At 51.2% G+C, this 14,551-nt stretch overlaps 2 protein-coding genes across 3 annotated transcripts; both read left to right on the forward strand.

Annotated features, from left to right (window-relative positions):
* Positions 1-1,386: 1,386 nt before the first annotated feature.
* LOC105092418 (pulmonary surfactant-associated protein A) lies at positions 1,387-5,581 on the forward strand. 2 transcript variants are annotated; one of them, XM_010984096.3, is made up of 5 exons: positions 1,387-1,442; positions 2,254-2,448; positions 2,713-2,832; positions 3,589-3,666; positions 4,135-5,581. In XM_010984096.3, the coding sequence occupies exons 2-5, from the start codon at positions 2,277-2,279 to the stop codon at positions 4,509-4,511; spliced, it is 747 nt and encodes a 248-aa protein (XP_010982398.1). In that variant the 5' UTR covers positions 1,387-1,442; positions 2,254-2,276; the 3' UTR covers positions 4,512-5,581. The 2 variants fall into 2 exon arrangements, with proteins under 2 accessions (XP_010982398.1, XP_010982397.1); XM_010984095.3 differs by lacking the exon at positions 1,387-1,442 and adding an exon at positions 1,449-1,643.
* A 4,200-nt stretch (positions 5,582-9,781) lies between these two features.
* Positions 9,782-14,277, forward strand: LOC105092419 (mannose-binding protein A). The gene is made up of 5 exons (XM_010984099.3): positions 9,782-10,005; positions 11,428-11,618; positions 12,044-12,160; positions 13,108-13,182; positions 13,822-14,277. The coding sequence occupies exons 2-5, from the start codon at positions 11,438-11,440 to the stop codon at positions 14,193-14,195; spliced, it is 747 nt and encodes a 248-aa protein (XP_010982401.2). The 5' UTR covers positions 9,782-10,005; positions 11,428-11,437; the 3' UTR covers positions 14,196-14,277.
* Positions 14,278-14,551: the final 274 nt, after the last annotated feature.

Consider the following 14,551-nt stretch of genomic DNA (forward strand, 5'->3'; position numbering starts at 1 on the left):
AACCATGGCTCAGAAAGTTGTATAACCTGACCAAGGCCACGTGGAGAGTGAGTGGCAGCAGCAGATTGCAAGTCAGATGTGTCTGACTCCGAGGTCCACGCCCTCCCCCACCAACCACGTCCCTGGACATCCAGACTGCCTCCCCTCAGACCCTTCAAAATCTGCTGAAGACCTCTGTTCCTGTTCCTCTGCCCACAGAACGGTGCTCCCTCCAAGCCGAGTTGAGGTCCTAATGCTGGACGGGCTCCCCACTTGCCCCAGCCCCGTGCTGGCCCTGGCTCCCCTCTCCTGTGCCTGGCAGAGTTGCAGGGCATGTGACAGTGGGCATCAGGGCAGCTGAAAGCACTCAGGGCTCCAGACAGGCTCTGACGGGCACCCTGCTCCTGGGAGAGGGCTTCCGCTAGCTGAGCCCCACTCTCCCTGAGCATCTCAGGATGTTTCAAATCACTCAAAAGTAAGCATGGCGATTTTTCTCCTGTCTCGGTTCCCCACTGTTAGCATCCCTCTGTTAGAGATTCCGACCTCAGCAACTGGCTTGGGTAGATCTCATCAATTAAGACTTCACACATTATCCCGCTACTTAAGAAATCATACCTGCAGGTTATCAGACGTTGCCATGGCCAAAGACGGAAACTGCTGGCCTCCTGTGATCTTCCAGCCCTGCCCTGATCTCCCCACCACTAAGCCCGCCACGGCAGAGGAATGGGGAACCTGCAAAGGGTTAACTCATGTCTGTGAACCATGTGCCCATCAACTCAGCTGCAGTCTCCAGAAGCAGGAGCTGGGAGGCTCAGTGGTGAGCCACTCCTCATGACAGATAGTTTGTTCAACTCATCATGACCACCCCTTGGCTTGAGACAAGACCTCTGCACCATCTGGAGCCACAGGGACCCTTCCAGGAGCCAGAGAGGCTCTGGAGCTGGAATGGCCCCAGGAGACACTCCTGTATGTCACTGATCTGCCTCTTTGCTCCCCTAAGGAAAGAGTCCAGCCCTAGTGTATTCTCTCCTGCTGGTGGGAATTTGTGGGATGGTGATTCTGGGGCTGGGAACGTGTCAGCAGCCGGGACCAAGGCGGGCCGGGGCCCAGGAGGGAGGGGGCTCCCTTTGCCTCGTGCCTTCATCGGTTCCTGATTAAGGGCTCTCATCCTTCACTGCTGGGGGAACTGGATCCTCAGCTCCACCAAGGAAATGTCCCTTCTTACCAACCTGGGGTTTCTCTCTAGTGGGTTTCCTAAGTGCCCCTCTAGCCTGAGTGCCCCGTAAGGACATGTGCTGGGTAAACAAGACGGCAGCTTCCTGCCTGGCCCTCCCGGAGTAGAGGCCCTTGTGACAGGAGCCTCTCTGGGCAGAGAGAAATCTGGGGAGCCTGCATCAGTATAAATGCTGTCTCTCTCCACCCGGATCTGGAGGCAGAGATCCACATAGGCTCTGTTTGTCTGGGTGAGTTGAGCCCCGTCCCCTGGGTCTTCCCCAGGGCTTCAGGCTGTGTGAACCAGCCCAGCAGTCACAGGCTTAACTAAGGGTCAGGCTGGAAAAGAGGGGGCCTCCCAATGGACCAGGGAGTTCCACAGAATCTGAACTACAGGTGCAGAAGAGATGCGCTTGCAAATGTCCTCGTACTTTACTGTGCTCCTGGGCCAGGTCCGTTCCCCCCAGGGACTCGGCAGGGCCTGCCTGCAGGGTGGGGGGCAAGGGGAGACAGGGATGCCCCAGCAGGGAGGAGGGCACTCCCCATCACTGACCAATGTGGGATGGCCAAGCCGTGGGCCCTGGTCATCTCTGCTCAGCCTCGGGATCATCGTCCCTCAGAACTCAAAAGGAGGGTCGCTGAGAGTATGAGGGAGGGAGGGACCACATGCTTCCTCCCAACAGACCGGGAGGGACAGGGCAGGATTGCCTCCAGGGCAGAAGTTTCAGCTGAGGCCAAGAGAGGTGAAGTGAGTTCCCTGTGGTCACACAGCGAGGAACAGAGACTCCCTTAGAACCCAGGTTCTCTGACTCTGCAGAGCTCTTTTCAACTCCCCACCTGCCCGGGTACCACAGCACCTCCAGCCCAAGGGATGGGGCAGGAGACCATGTGAGGTACCAGATGATGCTGACAGATTCCAAGGATAGTTTGGGTCTTTCCAGAGCTCCTGTCTGTCCCTGCCCTGGCCCACAGGCTCTGTCATATGCCTGAATCATGACAAAGCACAGCGAGGGAAGACCTTCGCAAACGCTTCAGATGGTCGACGGCCCTTCCTTCCCGCAGGACGAGCACCTGGAGCAGGAGCCATGCTGCTGTGCTCTTTGGCCTTCGCCCTCATCTCGGTGGTGGCTTCTGGCCTCGAGTGCGAGGTGAAGGAGGTCTGTAGCGGGAGCCCGGGCATCCCTGGCACCCCTGGATCCCACGGCCTGCCAGGAAGGGACGGGAGAGACGGTATCAAAGGAGACCCCGGACCTCCAGGTGCTGAGTGGGCGCTGAGAGGCTGTGACCTGTTGTCAGGAGGACCTTCTGTCCGGGGTGCTGGGCTGGGTCCGAGGGTCAGCTGGATGGCGGGTGTTCCCTGGGGAGTTTCCTTAGACTGAGCAGCCCTGGAGGGTCTATCCTCAAGGTGCCCAGGGAGTGACAGGTGAGTCAGCCTGGCTGTTAATGGAGATCCAGTCACATCAGCCCTAACCCAGTTGTGGGCGACAGATACCGTACATCCACATCCCCTTCACTCTGCAGGCCCTGCGGGCCCCCCTGGGGGAACACCAGGCCTCCCCGGGCGTGATGGGATGATTGGAGCCCCTGGCCCTGCTGGAGAGCGTGGAGAGAAGGGAGCGCCTGGTGAGAGGGGCCCCCCAGGTGAGCGGGATGAAGCAAATGGACAGAGGAGACATGGACACCGTGTTCAGGTGGTCAGCCACATGAGGGGTGATGGGGATCAGACAGAACTGTGCAGGTCCCCCAGAGGGCATGTTGCTTGACCAAAATAAGAGAAGATGAAGTTGAGAAGAGAAATCAGAGGTGCCTGGGTAGTGGACCACACACAGCACAGGGACTGACTGGTGGGTATCAGAAGCGCTGACGGCTGACAGGGACACGCAGGGCGTCGGGTGGGGGACACGGGGCAGCACTTCCTAGGGCTGCACCACTAGGGGAGTTCTGAAGGCTGGAGGGGGTTCTGTGGACGGAGGATCCAAACAGATGATGTAATTGGGAACCCCGCATACAGAGGGGGGCTCTGAAGCTCTGAGTAGTAATTAAGGTGAATCAGGAGAGTGCAGAGGGAACCACATTTGCCCTTGGTGGAGGGTGGGGTAGGGAGCCTTGTCCAGAAACCAGAAAACCCTGCAGAAGCTGGCAGCCAGAGCCATGAAGCGACGTGGGTGGAAAGAAGAATAGGGAGGGGGCTGAGCAAGTCCAAGGCTGTGTCCAAGGACAAGTGTGTAGGGAGCATGGAAACATACTCCAGCCATCTGGACTCTGATGCCATGGAGCCTGGGTGGGTGTGGACAATGAGGGCAGAAAGCCATGCCTGCACCTGGCCTCACACCTGCTGGGCAGCAGGCGGGGGTGTTGCTGGCCTGGCCCTCATCTCGGGTGGGCATCTCTCTACAGGGTTTCCAGCTTATCTAGATGAGGAACTCCAAAGCACTCTCCATGACCTCAGACATCAAATCCTGCAGGCAATGGGCGGTAAGGGGGCCCCCTGGGGCCTTATGGGGTTGGGGGGTCTCCCATAAATTCCCTCATCCTCGGCACCAGGCCTCCAAATCTAGACACTTGACAAACAAGTGGGGGCATGGAGGTCCTTCCTCAGATGTTCTTGAATAGTCCAGAGGAGGCAGGAGACACGGGTCAGCTCCCTGTGTCCTGGGGAAGCAAGTCCCTGCTGTCGCCACCTATCCTGCTTCCTATTGAATCCCAGGAAATTGCACAGATTCTGGCACACGATAGACATTCAATAAATAATTGTTAAATGGATGAGTGAACTATGAGAGCACAGAGGGGAATCCAGAAGGGCTAGGATTGGAAGAGGGAGAGAAGACAGAGAAAGGCAGAGATGGAGAGGTTGGAGAGAGCCCGAGGGCAGAGAGCATAACGGGAAGGAAAAGTACCTGGAGAAAGAGGTCTGTGAGCTGACCTGGATTCCCCTGCTCTCAGTCCTCAGTTTGCAGGGGTCCGTGCTGGCAGTGGGAGAGAAAGTCTTTTCCACCAATGGGCAGTCGGTCAACTTTGATGCCATTAGAGAGCTGTGTGCCAGAGTAGGTGGGCACATTGCTGTCCCGAGGAGTCCAGAGGAGAATGAGGCCATCGCAAGCATCGTGAAGAAGCACAACACTTACGCTTACCTGGGCCTGGCTGAGGGCCCCACCCCAGGAGACTTCCACTACCTGGACGGAGACCCCGTGAATTACACTGAGTGGTACCCAGGGGAGCCCAGGGGGCGGGGCAAAGAGAAGTGTGTGGAGATGTACACAGATGGACGGTGGAATGACAAGAACTGCCAGCAGTACCGACTGGCCATCTGCGAGTTTTGAGCAGGCGACAAGGCCATAGGGTAGAGGGTCCTGCCTGGCCTGTCAGCCTTCCTCCTGAGGATCCATCTGATTTTTGAGATGCTGTAACTTCTTTGTGGCTCTCCGAGTTGGAGGCATTCTTGGCCACTCCACTTCCCTGTGGGCTCTGGGCCCTCCCCTGCGATCATTAATCAGCCCAACGCTCTGACTCTCCCCCAAGCCCCTTCTTGGCACTGCACTCGAGTCAGCTGCTCTAACTCAGCCTTTTGGCAAGAGGTGGAGGCTTCTTTCTCTTTTTGTCCAATTCCTTCATTTCTAGATGGCAGCAGTGAGGTCCTGGGATGGATGTGTCTTCCTAAATCACACAGAGGGTTCCTGCTTGCAGGCCCCCTCTACTCTTTCTCTGCAGCCCACTGCCTGCCCAGCCTGATCAAGAGTTCACAGTTCTGATCAAGCATGTTGAGAGATGGGTGGACTTCTGGGAAATTCCACATGTGTGGCGCCAAGGACACATTTGGAATTATCTGGCAGCTTGGGGGCACATCTGGTCAGGCTCTCCATGAGGTCTGAGGGCCAGATGGTGCCCCAGCCTGGTGGAGGCCAGCCCACCCCTAGTGATTGGCATGCATTTTCCACTTCCTTGAGTGTTGCAGTGCCAGCTCAACTCCCCAGACATAAAGCAGCCAGCCTACACATCTAGGGAAGATCGCATCCCCCACCTCAGATGTTACCCATGAGCATCTCCCCGCCACTTCAGACCCCAGTGAGGTGTTCACACCACTCACCACTCCACTATTTATTGAACATACTATATAACCAAACACCTTGATAAGCAATTCTAATATATCTTATAAAATATTACTTAATCTTCACACAGTACCGTGGGATGAGCATTATTTCCCCCAATTTTTATACAAGGACACTGAACTCAGAGAATTTAAATGTTCTGAGTTTTATGATGTGGAGCAAGGGGCAGAGGCTGGTTTCACGCACCCATCTACCTGGACCTGAAGCTTGTGCTCATAACCACCCCACCCTCTCACTGCACAGAGATGATTTAAGTGTAATAAATCATGAGTGTGTTAACATGAGTTTCCGTTGCTTTGTTTCCAAGAAACAGCACATTTCTGTGTTTTTTTTTTATAAATCAACTTAACTCTGGCCCTAAGCCCCCATTTACCTGAAAAATGGAAAGTTCAATCTCAAGTTAAGCTTGCTTTGTTGAGTGGAAGGGGCAGCCTGCTCCCACCTCAGGTGGTACTTTATCAGATGATTTTTTGGCGTTTCCTTTAGGCTGTTAACATCAAAAAGGTGTCAAGTGGGGGTGAGTCATTTCCTATTCCTCAGTATTGGCATCTATTTAAAGCCCACAAGTGAGAATAAGAGACTCCAAGTGCCTCATCTTTTAATGATTCCAGGGGGTTCCAGGGACCTCACCATGGAACTTCTAAGGACAGAGCTGTTCAACGTGAGTGGTTTAGTAATTCCCATTCTGTTGGTCAGTATAAGGAAGACTAAAGAGTGGAAAGCGAGCTCACCTACCTTGGGTGACATCTGTACTTTCACAGTGGAGTTTATCCCTTCCTCTCCTCTCCCTGTGGGATGGGGGAGGGGACTGTCCTACCCCCCTCCTAATCTTTGCAAGTAGGGATGCCCAGATTACTTTGCCTTCCCCGATCAAGTGACCTAAGGCATGAGTGGGGGGGGGGGGTCTCCTGTTCTAAAATTGCCGAAGTACTGAACCAGCAGAGGGCCTGATCCTGCTGAGGTGTGGGGAGTTGAAGAGGGGGAGAATAGACCTGTGAGCAGGGTGTTCTGGGGCAATGTGGATTTCCACCACTTGGATGGAGTTCCCAGGGGCTGTCAATGTCAATGTCAATGTTATGGAAGTTAGTCAGGGTTTAAACCCTACTCATGAGCAGTTTGCTCCTTGGAGCATAGGGGCTTAAAGAGCCAGAGACTATGAATTGAAATGTTCATTGATATCATATTGAGGGCAGAGAACATGCAGCTTGAGGTTCATATAGAGTCACTTGTCTGAAGGACAAGCTCATGAGAGGAGCTGTCATCTGTAATCAGTCATACAGAGGGGTCCAACAACCAGTTAGGATGGGTTCAGAAGCAGCAGTGTCTCAACTGACATATGGAGCCTTCTGTGAACAGATATTGCCACCCTGGGCACCATCATTCTTCTACCTCCCACACATGCAAAGAAATAAGAGAGAAGGCTACTGCCCACACTTCACTTCAAGAAACCACCACCCTTTGGCCATGGTGGTGATGAATAAGAGGTGAAACAGATTTTAACAACAAAACGGGGACAATAATCATTTGTTCAGACTATATTTTAAGTCAATCCTAGAAAGTTTGCATTTCAAGGGTCTAGGAAGAGTTTGTAAGAAGAATTTTGAGACCACATATTTGTTTTGAGGAAAAGATGAGCTTCAAGCTTCAAGATTGTACATATCTGCATTAAGACTCTTAAACTGTTATATATTTAGTTAGTGAGTTACATGGATTCAGTTTTTGATGTTGAACCATCCTTGCATTCCTGCGATATACCCCACTTGGTCTAATGGCTGATACTCTCATCACACTTACTATGTGTCGGGTACGATTCTTGGATTAAGTATTGTAATCCTCATTAACCTTGTTATGTAGATGCCATTATTATGCCAAATTTACAAATAAGAATATCGAGGCACAGAGGTTAAAGTGATTTTCCAAATTTCATACAGCCAGTTCATGGCAGAAGTGGGCTATGAATAGGAAGTCAGATTCCAGGGACTGTGCTATTAACTATTGATGCATGGCTGGACCTTAGTAGCTATTTTTTACTTCAAGCTTCCCAGAGAGTTCACATTTGCTCCACATCATTTAATTATTCAAATATTAGCAGCTACCAGGGACATAGCCTTCCCACATTTAAAGCTGCTGCTCCCTTAGTGTCTACTCATGGTCACACAGCCAAGTCAAATATTGAAGGGATAGTGTGAGGTGCTGCAAAGTACCATGGCATAAGGTGTGGATAGATATATCTATGATAATGAGAGGTAAAAAATTGGGCACAATAATTCAAAATACCATGGTCATATTTGCCAATTTTTTTTTTTTTTGCAAAAAAACAGTTTTTTTTTTAACTTTACTAATAGCTCTAGAGTTATTTCCTTATTCTGGTTCATTAATTTCACTGTTTAATTTTTAATTTTTTATTCTTAATTATAATGTTTTTTAAAAAAAAATCTGTGGTTGTAGAGTCAACAGTCTTTAGAGGCTGGTTTTTAAGACTTCTGTCATTCAGCTTTCACTCTGTGTATTTCTTCCTGTGTTTGGTGGTTTTTACAAGGTGAACTCAAATTTACCTGGTCTCCCTCTGAGAAGTCCTGAGGTGCCTGGGTTAAGGGTAAGGCCCTCCACTGATTTTATGTCCCTATGGAACACTAGGTTGTGATGAGCTGGGACACTTGAAAGACAATTTTCCATCTTGGCATCAATGGCAAAATTCAGGAATAATAGTCATAACAAAATAATACTAAGAAGCATAAACTCAAACCCCAGACCTGTGAGGGGACAGACTTGTGGATATGCATCCTCACGGGAGGATTTTTTTCCCACCAGAGTCAAGTATCTCTTATTGTCCCTTTGCTGACAGTGCACATCCCTCCCTCCTCCTGCCCTCCCCTCCCCCTTCCTTCCAAAGCTACCCTTCCTCTAAGTCTGTAGTAAATATAGGGTCCTGGTTTTATGTAAATCTCTCAATGTCAAATTTCCACCTTTCTGGGAAGTCTGCTCGTTTGCTCTGTGGTTTGAGTGTTCTTTGTCCTGTGAGACTATGGGCCCTTCAAGGTTGTGACAACACTATCAGGAAACACAGCCTCGAGAGGGGTCTTCTTCACAACGGGCCCCTCTCAGTGCCTGGCAGTCTCCTTTAAAACAGGAATCTGGGAGGGTTGCTGAACAGGGCATGGTGACTTGAGTGCACAAGGGCCGATGACCCTTGAGGAACCGAAGGACCGATCACAAGGCAGAGTCAAAGGGAAGTGGCCCAGTCCCCGCTCCCCACCAGGGAAAAAGCAAACCTCTAGAGTTTGTTTGGTGAGACTAAGTGTTTCACAGAGTAGGGGGAAGTCTGGGGGAAGGCAGGAATCAAATGTTACGTCAGGGACCCGAAAAAGCCACTTGATCAGGCTCTGGAGATAAGAAGTGGACACTCCTGGAAACCCCAGTGGGGAGGAGCCGTGGACTGATCCGGCATCTGCCCCGCTCGGGGTCTCTGCTTCCCTCCTCGTTCTCTCAATGGATCCTCCCCGTGTGCCAGCCCTGGGTTGCACCCTGGAGACGAGGAGGTGAATCAAATGTAGCTCCTGCCCTGGAAAAGTAAAAGCGTGGGAGAGTGGGCACAGATGTGAGCTCCAGCTGGAGGGGAGTCAGGAGGGCCGCTCTGAGGATGTGATGCTGGAGGCGTCCTTTGTTCCATAAATGTTTATTGAACATTGAGTCCCTTCCAGGCCCTCTTCTAGGTGGGGACACTACAGCTGGGGAATAAGACCTCTGTTCTGATGAAGTTCCTCTTCTAAAGGAGTGGCATGGTCAACAAATATGCAACCAGAGAAATAAAACAACTTTACCCAGAGATGCGTTATAGGCATAATTAAATTATATAGATATTTAAAACAGCGAACTACAACTCTGATACAGTGGTCAGGGAAAGCCCTTTCTCCAGAGATCATATTTAGGCTGAAATGTGAATGACAACAATTCTGCAAAGATGGAGGGAAGTGTCACAGGCTGGAACAGCTAGTGCAAATGCCCACATTCAACTTTGAATTTAAATTATCTACAAATCCTTCTTCCCCATGTGCCTAGCCCTGTAACACGCCGAGAGGGGACATTTGACAAATGTTCTGAGTGAGAAGGGAGGAATGAGGCAACTCAGGTCTTTAACCCCTACCTCCCCCCTCCAATAAACTAAATACAAATGGAGGGGTGAACTAGATAGAGCAACTAATACAGAGGTGTGTGCCGGTGGCGGGGGAGGGGGGCATGAACATGAGCATGTGTTTGATTGAATGTCTATTCATGTCTCTTCTAAAAGTAAGTATATAGAGGGAACTAGCCTCTGAGATTCTGATCTGTGATCTGAGGCTCTGATTCTGGAAGGTCAGAGTTGCTAAGCTGTTGAGACGGATGCCCGGGGAGCAGTAGGAGGAAGAGTTTGGAGTGTTGCAGGAGAAAACGGCCCAGCGCTCCGCTGGAGACCCCACCAGCAGCCCTGGAGAACTGCCCAGGATATGGCAGTTCTAAGGATGGTTGTTGATTAAGCTAGGGTTGAAGGCCAGTCCAGCACTGTCCCTGGTCACCAGACTAATTGGGGCAAATGACACTGGGGCACCTGCCGGAGGCCTAGGCTGGAGCACCAGCTTCCCTGTGGCAGCCTCCGTGCTCTGAGGAAGTCACTTTTGGAGGGCGGAGGTGGAGGCCTGTGCTGAGCGTCTGGCCCCTTGACCTGATCCCGGTGAGTTGCAGGCAGGGGCTTTGGTGGGGTGGTCAAGCCTGCTGAGGGCCTCTGTCTCTCTCGGACCTGGGGCCTTGGGCCCTTCCTGGATTGCCTTGAGCACCTGCAAGCTGAAGGGTGGTCTTTTCAGCCAAAGGGAAGAAAGAAAGTGAAGTGTGAATGCCAGCAGCATGCTTAGCCCTGGCTTTGGCCTCAGGCATAATCAGGGGAGGTGAAAAAAGTTAGAAAGATAGAAAGAGGAAAGGTGGAGAAGACTATGATGGAGAAAATCGCCTTCCAATTACTATGTCTCACAGAGTCCTGGAGGAAGGGAAGGGCCAAGAGGGCTGACAGGCCAGGGTAGGCAAGGGAAGATGCAGTAGTTATACTGCAAAGGCCGGAGACGTTGGGATTAGAGGCCAGAGAGAAGCAGAGGGAGACGTCCATGGGGACTTCTGGAAGGGGCCTGCCTGAATGAAGGCTGGATGGGAATCTGATGGCTGGACGGTGGTGCAGAGCTGGAGAGGCATCTGGGAAGCAGGCAGAGCATCCTGCCAGGAGAAGAAGCCTGAGTGGACCCCCCTGGGCCCAGGGTGAACAGAAACTTTAGGAGCCTGGGTTGTGGCTGGAAAAATGGCCTCTCCATGGAAAACCTCAAACCAAGGGAAAGAGGCAAATCTCAGTCTCAGCTGGCTGGGATCAGTAACCAAAGAAGGTTCCATTCTCAGGGTCAGAACCATACATCAGGGCACTCTGGGTCCTGAATCCCAGCAAGTGCCTGTCACAAAGTAAAGTGTTTATTATACAGGGTGATTGACAGGCTGTTGGGGAAACAGCTGTGGTTCTGAGGGCAGCTGGGACCCTGGAGTGTAAAACAGAGATGTTTATGTGAAATGAGACAATGGATGTAGTAAAACAGGGCCCACGGAGAAATGGACCTTGTGGGACCTTTAGTCACCGGTTATAGTTTGAGTCTAGCTTTAGGGACCATAGGAAGGGGAAGAAGAGGGAAACAGGCTCCCTTGACCCTCAAGAAAGAAAGTTGGGAAAAAGAGCAGCCAAAGCTCACACAAGCACTCTGCTCTCTTTGCCTTTGTGCCAGACCTTCAGGAACAGGGCTTGTGCGTCACCTCCAGACCCTGTGGCCCCTTGTGCATGGGGCTGCGTCGCCCACTAAGCCTTCCATCCATAAGGCATGAGAGCCCCAGGGAGAACGGGCCCCTATTATTATTACACTTGCGTCTACCTTCGCTTTAGCACTAACGGTCACGCTTTTTACTTGTCTGTTTCCCTAGTAGCCTGGCGGCAGTCAGAGCCAGGGGTCGCGGTATTCCCCCCTGTGTCTGTGGCCCCACGCACCGGGTCCAGCACATCAGAGGTGGTAGCAAATGCTGACTACATGAAATGAGATGGATTTATTTTCCTTGACTTTCTCCACTCTAGAGTAAGGACCATGTTCCTGTTTTCGTCACTTCCTGTACTTCTGTGTGTGGTGACAGCATCCAGCTCAGAAACAAAAACCTGTGAGGATGCCCAGAAGACCTGTTCAGTGGTTGCTTGTGGCATCCCGGTCACCAACGGCACGCCTGGCAGAGATGGGCGAGACGGACCCAAGGGAGAAAAGGGAGAGCCAGGTACAGGACAGGCTGCTCTGACCTCCTAACTCTCTTACCCTAACAGGAGACTGCTCTGTCTACGGGAACTAGCAGAGACATGAGAAGGCTCACCTTTCATTATGGTGGTTGATGCTTCACTCAGAATAGTCCCCGTGACAGGTCATCCCCTCCAAGACAAAGGCACTTCTCTGGCTCCCCAGCATCCCTTATTTCCACACAGGAATGAGTGACATGTGATTGTCCCTAGAAAAGGGGTGTCTTGCATGCTCAGGGAGCTGGCCCTCAGGGCAGGGCATCCCCTGGGCATGCAAGAGGCCCTTTCTGCTTTGGACCACTGCTAGTTCACGAGCGGTTTCTTGGGGTCAGTGTGCATCGAGTATGAGCTGCTGGAGAAAGAGAATGAGAGACAGTCAGTGGGTCACATTTCCTTCCTCTTCCAACAGGGCAAGGGCTCAGAGGCTTGCAGGGTCCTCCAGGGAAAATGGGGCCTCCAGGAAAGGTAGGGAGTCCTGGGCCTCTGGGACCAAAGGGCTCCAAAGGAGATCGTGGAGACAGTTCAGGTAAGGAGCTGACCCCAGTGTGTGGTGTGGGCTGAGGAGATCCAGGGCCCTGGGAACTCCAGGGCCAGGAGGGAGGGGCCTCTTCTCTGCTGTCACACTGAAAGATGCTTGGCTCTGCTTCCTGACCCAGCACCTTCATTCCTCTCAGTTCCCTGGGGCCTGGGGGGATTCCCACCGGTGCTTGGGTATGAACCTCCAAACCCTGCCTGCCACCCCCTCAGCAGGCCCCTGTAGGAGATGCGCCCTGGCCCTTCTTCAGCTGAAACAGTCCAGCGTGTGGTTCCAGGCTGCAAGGGAGGAAGCAGATCCTCTCTGCTGTTGGTTTATGTCTGTTGTCACAAGCATAGCATGAAAAGGATTGGCCACATGGGGCCCCTGGGTAACCCGGGACATCAAAGCAACTTAGTTCAGAGTGAAATAAATTCAATACCAACAAACCAAAAATGAGGGCTTCTTACTAATATCTGTCCATTGGCCCATCAAAATAATAGAAGTATTGAAGAGTTTGCCTGGAATAAGAAAGTATGATATGTAACTGAATTGCTATGCTATATACCAAAGACTGACATAACGTTGTAAATCAACTACAATTCAAAAAAAGAAATTTTTCTAAAAGGAGAATAATTTGTTGGGCCTTTTCTTATAAGCAATTATAGTATTGCAATATTTAAGCAGCATGTGAATAACACAGAGCTATGGTTTACAAGTTGTTATTATTATTAATTATTATTATTATTTCCAGAGTTATAGCTTACAATAGTTACTAAGTATATCTGGGAAGGCAGGAATACAGTTTTTTTTTCTTTTGCTTCTTTTTGTTTTCATATTTTTCTGGAATAAGCATGCTTTTTAGTAAGCAAATCTTTTTTTTTTTTTTTTCAAAATACTCTGCTCTCCAATTTAGGGTCTTCTTCTCAATAAATACCCGTCTCCCTTTTGCTTTGTAGTTGCTGAGGCTAAGCTGGCTAACTTAGAGGGACAGCTAAGGAGCCTGAGATCAGAACTGGATCACATCAAAAAGTGTAAGCCTTTCTTCTGCTCCAGCCCAACGTATTCTGGGCTCTTACCTTTTTCTCCAGAGTGCTCTAGGTTTTGGGGAGGGTGGCATGAACTAACATTTATGACCATTTATTATATCCCAGGGCTAGGTTGGCATTTTCTCATAATAGTGTTTCATTCCATCCTCTTGCCTATTTGGGGGTATCACACCTATTTTATTTACAGTTAAGAAAAAAAAAATAGGTCTGGGAATCTAGATAATTCATTCAATAGCATACAGCTAGGAAGGGGCTGAGGGAGGGTTGCGTGGAGGTCTGCTGCCTCTGGAATCTTTGTGCCTTCCTCAGCACCCTCTGTTCTCAGAGGGCCGTCCGTGCCTCTTTCTTACCCTGGTGCCCAAGCACGTTTCCCTGCGTCCTCTGTATTGGGACAGTTTTTAACAGGTATTTGTCATAAGGATGGGCTATCCCGGGATAGCCCTGGCTTGCGGCCAGGGACTTGTTCTACACTGGAGGAAGGCTTTCTTCATAGGATCTGGCCAGAGGTGGTGGAGCACAGGGCCCCACCTCAGACTCATGAGTTCCCAGAGAAGGGCATCTTCATCTACTATCCTGGGCTGGTCTCCAAGCCAAGTCAACCTCCCCTACCCTTTGTGATTTCAGTGCAAGTCTTTTCCTTGGGCCAGAATCCTGGGAAGAAGCTCTATGTGACCAATGGCAAAAAGATGCCTTTTTCCCAAGTGAAGGCTCTATGCGCCGGGTTTCAGGCCACCGTGGCCACCCCCAGGAATGCTGAGGAGAACAAAGCCATCCAGGACGTGGCCCAAGACAGTGCCTTTCTGGGCATCACAGATGAGGTGACAGAAGGCCAGTTTGCATACGTAACAGGAGGGCGGATAACCTACAGCAACTGGAAGAGTAATGAGCCGAATGACCATGGCTCGGGGGAGGACTGCGTGGTTCTCCTCAGTGACGGGCTCTGGAATGACATCTCCTGCTCTGCCTCCTTCTTGGCTGTCTGTGAACTCCCAGCCTGAAGAGGCAGGTTCCTCCCCCCCCTGCTTGGTTCCCTGCTGAGCTCTCTGCTGCTCTGAAAGAGAATTCAGTGCCTGTTTTCCCTTGCCCGGTGTTGACTCATTCCTTCATGGGGATTGGAAAAAAAATGAAGGGGATGTATTTGATTGTGGGATGAGGAAGTGAAAAGAGGCTGACTGTGGGACATGAGGGTTTCTGGTCCAGTCCGTGGGAAAGGACACCCTCTGTCCTGTCCGAGGGCACAGCACTGGATCAGAGTCAACCATAGAAAGAGCAGATTTTAGTGAGGACACCGCAGCCCACCAGATGGACCCACGGAGGACCACATCTGTGTCAGCAGACAGTAGACCTCAGCCTC

This window comes from Camelus dromedarius, chromosome 8 (assembly GCF_036321535.1).
Source record: "Camelus dromedarius isolate mCamDro1 chromosome 8, mCamDro1.pat, whole genome shotgun sequence".
NCBI classification, from domain to species: domain Eukaryota; kingdom Metazoa; phylum Chordata; class Mammalia; order Artiodactyla; family Camelidae; genus Camelus; species Camelus dromedarius.